We start from the raw sequence: 10391 nt of genomic DNA, 5'->3' as shown, positions 1-10391 counted from the left end.
CATATGTTTTCGGTTCCACCCGCCCCCGGCACTCTCCGTTGTTTTGTACATATTTCGAGACTTTGTACATTATGACAGCCTCGCTGACTTTTGTGATATATGTTTGCTCTTATGCGATAATCTGAGGCTATGTGTGACCATTTGTAATTATGCAAGCTTAGTATGCTGGTTCTGAGTATCAGGTGCGTATGAGTGTCCAATTCGACATGGCTCAGTCAAGTATTTACGTTGGTCGTGACATATGTAGATAAAAAAATCTATACCAAAAGCTGTAGCTCCGAATGAAGTGGATCTCTGCTATGTAGTCCCTAAGAAAATATAGCTATGGATCGATTGTGTCTCCCCGGCCACCATGGGTACGACGCAACGTCCACAAACAACAGACGTCGTTACAAGAATGTACTGAGTATGTAAAGCATGATCAATATCAATATGAAAGCATAATAGTCAACATATGAAATAACATAGGATGAGAGATAATAGCATCATCATCATAGCACTTACCTGCTTTCTATAGGGACGTTCCATTTCTATTGCGTATTCGTGTACGTACATTCATATTCGTACTCATTTACCTTTTGTATCTATTTTCATATCCGCATTCATATTTCCTTTCATACTCGTGCTCATATCATATACATTACGTATACATAGTCCTTGCTTGGCACTTACATAGTCTTAATATATTCGTACTCTTATCGATGTCATATACACAGCATAATCGTACTCATATTGATGTCGTATACATAGCATAATCGTACTCATATTGATGTCATATACATAGCATAATCGTACTCATATACATAGCATTTATATAGCTTTTATACAAAGATACCCGACCACATAGGTTCTAGTTTCACATACCCGGCCCTACCAAGGCTCAAAGGTCATACCCCGGCCCTACCAAGGCCTGTCAGTTCTTCGTACCCAACCGTGCGCGCGCGCACGTCGTCGTGTATAGATATATATATATATACATACATATTCACTATATTCTACCCCGCTATATATAAGCTCGGGTTCGCTAATAGCCTCTCATGGGTATACATACATATAAGCTCATATCTATCTTTAGCCTTTTACTATCGTCATTCATTATATTCTATCCTTGGAGTATTACTCGTCGTATAAGAAACTTAGTACAATCGTATCGTTTGAGCATCATAAGCTTAATAGCTTCTAGAGATAGGATCACCGGAGAGTATCACGAACTCCTAGGAAGATAAACATTTGGCCAAAGAACCATGCCTTATGAAAGAAGGGTTAGCCTCACATACCTTTTCGTGCAACTATGCTATCACTTGTGCGTTCTTCTTCAAGGCTCACGTTCTACCTTCATTGAAGTGCATACTCATATTAGATAATAGATAGCCTAGCATTCATGGCTAATTCTAGAGAAAATCGGACAGCATCTCCTTTATTTATACGACTTCCCTCATATCATATATCAACTCCCAAACATCAACAATAACATTCACGATATTATCGCAATAGCCTTTAGCCAACTACATTACTTTTACTTCACAATTCACTTCAATTCATCCATATTCATAGTCATACCTTGACAATACGTTCATTCACATACAATGTCGATTCCATACTCTCAACATCATTTATAACATGATCATATTCATAATGTATCAAGAATCACAACTCATTCAAAACATTTACCTAAAAGTGATACTATTCACACATTCATGACCCATTTCTTATATTCTTTTTGTAATCCAAGTGTTTCAACTTCCAAATACTTTAAACAACACTAAAACATCATAAAACGTACCTTAGATGGTGTAGGATTGAACCTTGGTTGCATATACCTCACTTGAGCAAAACCCTAGATTTTCCTTCACTTGAATTCCTTGTTTTTTTACTTAACTTTAATTTGGGTTTTCTTACTTGATTCACTTGGTTTAATGATAACAACCTTTGATTGGATTCTTGTTTATGAAATATATATGATGCCCTAGAGACTTAGAGAGAAGTGGAGAAGTGTTGAAAATGAAATAATGAAGTTGGGAACACATTTATACACTTAGAACATTTCACTGTTTGGGAGTTCCACTGACTGCTCCACTATCCATGGAACCTAGTGTTGTCCGTGAAGCTGGTCGTGGTTCTGCGACCAGCCGCCTCTTCCTTCGTCGGGCAGGGCCCACCGACCCATCCACGGTCCACGGAACACAATGCCGGCCGTGGAACTCCGCCGTGAAACTCATCGGCTCACCAAGTTCGATCCCGTCGTCTCGTTTCGATCTCCAATCCTTAAACCTTCTTAATACTTGTTTATCACTTCATTAACAATCCAAGGGGGTGTTATAACTCTTCCCAACACATCATTAAGTTGTCATCAACTTGCTACTCATAAATCCTTTCCGATACTTATCACATACATGGCCTTCTCTTGGCAACTTTCTCGTCTAACATCGAATGTCTTTAAATCTTAGAATCATCAAATGCTATTTCTTACTTATTGAAACATCGCATACTTCGTGCTCTTCATTAGCTTATTCACTGTATATCAACGGAAAATTTTTCGAGGTGTAACAGTATAGTATTGTATAGGCATGCATGTGGATATATGAAATGTTTCTTCTAGAAAAAGGTTAAGTAAGCATGACGAATGTCTTAAGAGGTATCATGAGGTATATTTGATTCTTTTATCTTACGCTGTTCTTCATGTGCTTTATCATGTTACTATTCATGCCTTACATACCGATATTCGTTCGTATCGACGTCCTTGTCGCGGACGCCGGTGGTTCACGCCACAGGAAGAGATAGACGGATCTCGATCCCAGGAGTTTCATCAAATGAGTTCGGGCGGCGCGCTCCATTTGCTTCTGAGTCGGAGTTTATCGGGTACTACTTTTTATATATATATATATATATATATATATATATATATATATATATATATATACGAGTCCTCGCCCCGCCTTTATGGGGATTCGTATTTTTATGTGTTTCTCGTAGGCGTACGTGTGTTTAAGTCCCATATCGTTATCGCTCATATTGTCGTGTAATATTTTGGTAGCCATGGCTTATGTTTATTGGCCTATTTGACATTATATAGAGATGTGCCACTATCTTTGTGATAGACGCCCACGTATTGCGATACCCATGAGCTAGCTTTGTGGCCCACCTAAACGACTATGACGTATGTTCAGAGGTGTCAGTAAGTTAGGCACCGGCGCCGCGGCCGTTCCTCCGGCCGGGTCGCGATGCGCATGCCGGAGAGGAGTGCTCCGGGGGGCATTGCATTGCATGACATTTCCATATTACTGCATTGCATCCATTGGTATTGCATTCCACATCATTGCAGTGCATACTTTCTCACAGAAATCTTGGTTGATTATTTGACTGGAATTGCTGATGACTTGCTTGATTTGCTGTCTGATTTCTAGGTCCTTTTATTAGAAACTTGACAGATTGAGGGTTTTAGGTTTCACCTAGGTCTATGATATGAAAAATAATGAGATTTTGTGTTGTAATTGCTGCGAACTGTTATATGAACATGCTTAGTGACTGTACTTGATTGCTTATCTCCTCTACTTGCTGATTTTCTTCATGTTATATGTGATATCTAATCGTTGTCGGCCTATGATACCTACAAGCTTAGTGTTGTGCCCATACTACTCTTGCTACACTCCTTGTGGAGTGTAGAGTTGTTTCCAGGTTGTGTTCGGAGTCTCGTGACTATTTCGAGGCATTCATTAGAGATGTTGGGGGTGAGCCGTTGTGAGGATCCCCCCGTTCCCCCGAGTCTCTCGCTTGTATTTCGTGCTTTACCTGGACACGAAGTCGATCCGGCTTCCGAGTCTGTAATTTTATTTCAAATTTGTATATCACTTAGAAGATCTTGTACAATTCTAGACCAGGTTTTGAGAATTTTATTAATAATAGTATTTTCTTCCGCATTGGTTTTATTACTTAAACTGTCAGACTGTGTTTGCTTACTGTTTTTCGCATCTAATTACTAAAAAGGAAGTTAGATTTTGGGAATGGTTCGCCTACCAGGGGATAGTGTAGGTGCCATCATGGCCCGTGATTCGGGTCGTGCCATATTGCTTTCCATATTACTCCCTCCGTTTACTTTTACTTGTTCGTTATGGACATTGCACACCCCTTAAGAAATAATAAATGAAGTGCATATTTTATCATGTTACGCATATTAATTGGTGTATAATTGTATTGGATTTGGAAAATGATTTGGAATGAGTAACTAATGTTAAGGGCAAAACAGATTTTTTTTTTTTTTTTTCTCTTGCTATGAGAAAGTGGACAAGTAAAAGTGAAAATCTATTTTTGAAATAGTGGACAACTAAAAGGGAACGGAGGGAGTATAAAAATAAATGACTAGCAAAAAAAGCGAGAAAATAGTAACTTAAAATAATTAATATTTGAATAAGGTTGTTACAAGGGAGTAATTTTACGAAGAGTGCATTGTTAATTTGTTATAAAAATTATTGTTGTTGTTATAGGTAAAAAATCTAGTATAAAGAGGTAAAATATAACATAAAAAGTCAATTTTGAAAAAAAAAATACTTGGCTTTTATAATGAAGTATTGCTATGTAATATTGTTATAGAAAGAGGCAAATTTATGTATTAAATTTGGGACACGTGAATTCATGATCTCTCCGTAAAATTAAGTATTTTTATGTGTATATTATTAAAAATTAGTATAGTATAATCTCATACTAAAAGAAGGCTAAATGAAGCATTTGGTTGAGTTAATACTTTTTTGCTTTTTATTTTTTTGGTGGTACAATCATGTCTAGAAATACTAGATCAGGCTCTGGTTATTGAGATTACCTACATTTTTCACTTCACGTGATTAAAGTGTTTCCTTGACTTGTGTAATGTTTGTGGGGACGAGTGAGACCAGCGGAGAGGCTTCAGTATACTTCACCTAAAAGCCACAAAAGTAGTACTAATTGGTGGGTAAGGACGAAAATCTATAATGACCTTCCATCTTGACCCCAATTTTCTCAAACTGAGTACTGAACCACCCTGCTATGCTACTACTATTCTGACGAGTCTCCAGTCCACGGCGATACCTTCAAACTCCACATTCCAATAGGTTGTTTCAAAATTTTCTTTTTTCTTGGTAATTTTACTGGAAGATTTCCCGTGTCCTAAATAATCTGGATGTTACTCCAAACCTTTGGTTGATGGACTCAAAAAGAATTATTAGATCCCTCCAGGGTTTTATTTTTTTTGATGTGAACCAATTGCTTATGGACCCTTTATCTCATGTAACAACCACACCCTTGTTTCATAAGTGGAGAATTTTCTTTTTACAAAATCTGTTCTTGTTTGAACTCATCCTGATATGCTATTGTGTAAGATGTTTTCTTTCTGGGTATGCTGTTTTTTGTAGGCAGCTTAGAGTGTGTTACCATTGGCATTTGTTTATGAAACTAGTCTGATTAGTATGAACTTTATGTTTTGGTCTTAGTGCCTTGTTTCTCTGATGTTGCCCTCTAAAGTTACTATGTTGTTGGCTAAGCCTATGTCCATCAACCAAACAAAGCAAATCCATGCTGCAATACTTGTTAACGGTCTTTATGATCTTGAGTCCTCACTAGTTGTCCAGATAATCAATTCTACAAGCTCTCACTCTTATAATACCTCACGCTATATTAAACTAATCCTCAATCATGTCCAAAATTTACATGTCTTCTCAGTGGCTTCCACCATTCGCTTCTTTTCTAGGCATTCTCAGTTCAGGGAGGCCATCGATTTATATGGACAACTGCAGAGATGTGGACTTAGTCCCACCACTTTTGCTATATCATCTGCTTTAAAGGCTTGTGCCAGGATTTTGTACAGGTCTGGTGGGATATCCATTCATGCACAAGTTTACAAGTATGGTTTCTCTAATGTTGTCTATGTGCAGACTGCTCTAGTAGATTTTTATTCAAAAGTAGGTAATATGGGTTTCGCCCAAAACATCTTTAATGAGATGGTTGGGAAAAATATAGTATCCTGGAATTCAATACTAGGTGGATATGTAAAATCTGGTGACTTAACAATGGCACAAAGTGTTTTTGATGAGATGCCAGAGAAAGATGTTATTTCGTGGAACTCCATAGTTTCTGGGTATGCGAGGGTGGGGAATATGGAACGGGCATATGAATTTTTTAGGCAGATGCCAGAGAGAAGTCCTGCCTCCTGGAATGCGATGATCAGCGGATATATAAACTGTGGGAAGATAGAGTTAGCATGCAGTTTCTATGAGGCAATGGACCAAAAGAATTATGTTTCATATATCATATTGGTTTCTGGATACTCAAAGTGTGGAGATGTTGAATCTGCTGAGGAACTCTTTGGACAATTACATAAGAAAGATCAACCCGTATATAATGCGATGATAGCTTGTTACGCTCAAAACAGCCGGGGTAAAGAGGCTCTGCAGCTATTCAATGAAATGCTTCAATTAGATCTGCAACCTGATGAGATGACCTTGGCAAGTGCTATTTCTGCTTGTTCTCAGCTGGGAGATCTAAAGTTTGGTTCTTGGATTGAGTCATTCATTCATGAAACTGGAATTCAAATGGATGACTACTTGGCTACCGGTTTGATAGACCTTTATGCAAAATGTGGAAGTATTGATAAAGCTTACAAGCTGTTCTACGGCTTGAAAAAGAAAGATTTGGTAGCATATACTGCCATGATACTGGGATGTGGAATAAATGGTAGGGCTAATGATGCCATCAAGTTGTTTGATGAGATGATGAATGCTGAAATTAACCCAAACGTAGTCACAATCACAGGGATATTGACTGCCTACAGTCACATTGGAATGGTAGAAGAAGCATACCGTTGCTTTATTTCCTTACACAAGTATGGTCTTTCTCCCTCAGTTGACCATTACGCTATTGTAGTTGGCCTTTTAAGTAGGGCAGGGTGGTTAGAAGAAGCACATGGGTTGATTAAAAGCATGTCAATACAGCCTCATGCTGGTGTATGGGGAGCATTGCTTCTTGGTTGCAGTTTGCATAACAATTTAGAGCTTGGAGAGATTGCAGCCAGGCATTGTATTGAGTTGGAACCGGACAGTTCTGGCTATCTTTCCCTTCTTGCAAATATTTACGCTTCTTCAGGAAGGTGGTATGATGCTGAGAGGTTAAGAAAAGGTGTTGAAGAAAAGGGATACAACAAATTGCCTGGTGGCAGTTGGATGGAAGAAGTAAATGCTTAGGGGGTCTTCTTTGCAATGATGTGATTCCAACTGTATTACTTTATTGTTCCGAGCTCTGTCAATGTCATCCCAGCCTCAGAACTTTGGCCTTTCCTGATTGGCTGTTGATGACTGGTTACAATGACTTCCCTTCGGTATTTGCTTCAATGGGAAATTACTTGCTGGAGATGACCGTTAATTGGAGGTATGTTTCTGTTTATATAGATATCTTCAAACTTTTCATTTTGAAGTACTAAATAAATAGAATCACAACTCAAAGTTGCTGAGTTCAAAATAACGAGTGTCTACTGAGCTTTGCACTTCATAGGTCTGTTTTTCTTTTGATAGAACTCCCTGGTTTAACCTGCACGTAGCTTTGTTAGGTGGCTGAAATTCCAGTTCTTATTGGGAAGTTTGTATTATATAGTAGCTGGAATAGCTTTCAGTGCTATGCCTCATACCCCTGAAAAGAGCAGAAGGTAGGAGTCTTGATTTCAAGATTTGGAGACACCTAACTCTTTTTAACTGGTGAATCATTGTTGAGAGAAAATGGCCTCACTGAAATCTTCAAGGAGAAGTGTCTCTGTAGGTTCCATACTTATTAAGTTATTATGAAAGAAGTGCCTCATGGACAAAAACGAACCGAATTGGTTAAGAAGACCAGGCTAAAAATGCATTAAGAAAATTCATCCCTTTCTAGAGAAGGAAGTGTGTCAAAACTGGCTGTGTAACCTGAATATACATGATCTTAGCCAACAGATTTACTGAGATCCTGGATCAGAAAAGGAAATAGGAAGAGGAGTTACTTTGGTGGAATCTATACCTGCTTGTATATGGTGGACTGACAGGACGAAGTGAAACAGGAGATGCTTCGAAGATACCGCTAACTCTATTTACATGATAAATGCTAATTGTATTTTTTCTTTTGAAGATTTGACTAAATTAGCAGGCCAAAATGGTCCATTTAAAAACATAGCCCCATTCCTTTTCTTATTACTGTACTTGCACATTTTAAAAGAATATGGCTACTAACCCTATACCCATGCTTCGCCTCTCCCTATTTCCTATCTCTCCGCATCTCTCTCCCTCTCTCCCTGCCACAACACTACCATTAAACCCCAATAACACCACCAATGAGACACTGTCCGCTTCCTCCTTCGGCAAACAACATTGGGAAGTCCTTGGGTATGCCATTGACGTATTCTTTTTCATTTTTTACAGAATTGTTCTTTTTTTTTTTGGGGGGGGGGATCTGGTTTCTTCCTTTTCTTCAGAAATGTATCCCAAAGTATGGCTTTGGGTGAAGATGGACTCAAATATAATAAGTGTAACTGATTATACACGCATTATATAGTGATTTTACATCAGTTACACACTACATACACAATGTATAGTCTGTCTATCCTTAGTGTATCCTGTCTACACTCTCAGTACACATTGATTATACCCTGTAGAAGGATGAATGAAGGTATCTTATTTATGTCCAAAAATCAATGGTTTTGGGGTTATTGAAGGTGGCAGTGGGGTGGCTGTTTGGTCAAGTCTGGCCTAGAAGTATTGGAAAAAAGATGGAGATGAAAGGCCCACTGATTTTTGGATCTGAAAAATGGTGATCTTATGAATTTTTCAGAGAAGTGGACACATGGTTGAAGAATGAGGGAGAGGAAGAAGATGCATGATGGGGTTATGCTTGGAGAGATGGTGGAGTTTTGCTAGAGAAGAAGGTGCCGTGGAGTTGTGCTATATGACCTGATCTGGTGGAGTTATAAAATTTACTACTGTTTAGAGTGAACAAGGTCTAGAGCTAGGCAGGTGGAATCTAAGTAATAGGCTGGCTATTTGTGTTTTCTTCTCTTTTTGTTTTGCTGTTGGCGAAGAATGGAACATGTAAATGAGGCTGAATCGACTTTTTTTTTCTTTTGATGACAAGAAAACCCGCAGCCGCTACTCTTCGGGTGCGCACAGGGGTTTACCCCGCTCCTGTGCAATAGCCCGCAAACCACACAGGAGAGATAAGAGGCTGAATCGATTTTACAGATGTTAGAATCACTACAAGATTAGTTGTAAATACTTTAGGTTTTGGTTCTGCGATCTTTGTACAGTTTAAATAGCACGAGCTTTGTACTGGTTTATATAGAAAGTTTTCGTACGTTCTCCAAAAATAAAAAAAATACATGATGTCCATTACATATGCTCAAAATCATGATTAGAACTGTTCACGAAAAAATCATGATTAGGACTGTTAGTTTCGATAATTATAATACACTGTTCTATAATCTGTCATAGATTGCGAAGTTCTGGACATGAAGTGGTGCTATGATGAGTTCAGCCTTCTATGGCGTTAACAGGGCAGCGTAAACAGTATACTTAAGAGACACATAACTGTTTGGCATTTGATGGAAAACAGTGCTAGGGCTGATTCCTGTTGAATACTAAGTTACTAAATTTTGTGAATTTGAATGCGTGGCATTGATTGAGTTCCTGAATTTATGACCTCGTTATACTTGAAGCGACCAAGCTAGAGCAATAATACTCCGTGAAGTTAAAATTCGATAGTGCATGGTGGGTGGCTATCATGCCGTAGAGTGGTTCTTGAAGAGCCTGTACTTGAATAACATATTAAAAGAGTCATAGATGAGCTATAAAACATTGTCTTTGTCCTACCAAGCTTCACATTAGCCGAAGAAGACCCTTTGTGTTTTGTCCATCACGATAAATCTTGTGTTCCACTACAGGGCAAAGGGGTACTTTTTTCCCGGGTGCTTACCAGATATATCTCGGGTCATGACATGGAAATCGTAAATACTGCACTTCTTTCTTTAAAACTTTCTTTTCCTTTTGGTAGTTTCAACTCAGAGAGCAATAATTTTGAGGATCTTGCAACCGCAACTAATAACTAGTGAAACTTTTCTTTGGAATCTGTTGTTGGAGATTGTCCTTGTTGTATGTTTAGCATCAAAATCTGTTAATCAAGATCGTGTAAAATGGATGGATGAATACAATTCATTAGATTTTGCTTTTTTCATTCATTTTTTTGCGCGGAGTGCCCTTCTTTTGGGGTGGTCTTTAAATTTTGCCCCTCATATTTGTGGTCTTTAAATTATGCCCCTCATATTCTTTAGGCCTTTAATTTTGCCCTTCGCATTCTAGCAACTTTGAGCTTTCGCTAAATAATGAGGTTCTTAGTTCAACCTCGCTCAAGCATAA

General features: G+C 38.3%; 1 protein-coding gene across 3 annotated transcripts; it reads left to right on the top strand.

The window, feature by feature from the left end:
• Positions 1–4796: 4796 nt before the first annotated feature.
• LOC132042388 (pentatricopeptide repeat-containing protein At4g22760) lies at positions 4797–10173 on the top strand. 3 transcript variants are annotated; one of them, XM_059432936.1, is made up of 2 exons: positions 4797–7389; positions 9471–10173. In XM_059432936.1, exon 1 carries the CDS (start codon positions 5475–5477, stop codon positions 7203–7205), a length of 1731 nt encoding a protein of 576 aa, XP_059288919.1. In that variant the 5' UTR covers positions 4797–5474; the 3' UTR covers positions 7206–7389; positions 9471–10173. The 3 variants fall into 3 exon arrangements, with proteins under 3 accessions (XP_059288919.1, XP_059288920.1, XP_059288921.1); XM_059432937.1 differs by having other exon boundaries at positions 9115–10173; XM_059432938.1 differs by having other exon boundaries at positions 8815–10173.
• Positions 10174–10391: the final 218 nt, after the last annotated feature.

The sequence above is a fragment of the Lycium ferocissimum genome, unplaced genomic scaffold (assembly GCF_029784015.1).
Source record: "Lycium ferocissimum isolate CSIRO_LF1 unplaced genomic scaffold, AGI_CSIRO_Lferr_CH_V1 ctg14949, whole genome shotgun sequence".
Lineage (NCBI taxonomy): Eukaryota > Viridiplantae > Streptophyta > Magnoliopsida > Solanales > Solanaceae > Lycium > Lycium ferocissimum.
Note: the sequence above shows the minus strand (reverse complement) of the source record. Positions and strands in the feature narration are given on the sequence as shown.

What these genes read in the sequence shown, in the direction of transcription:
- LOC132042388 (XM_059432936.1), top strand. Translation starts at nt 5,475, where the DNA reads ATGTTGCCCTCTAAAGTTACTATGTTGTTGGCTAAGCCTATGTCCATC.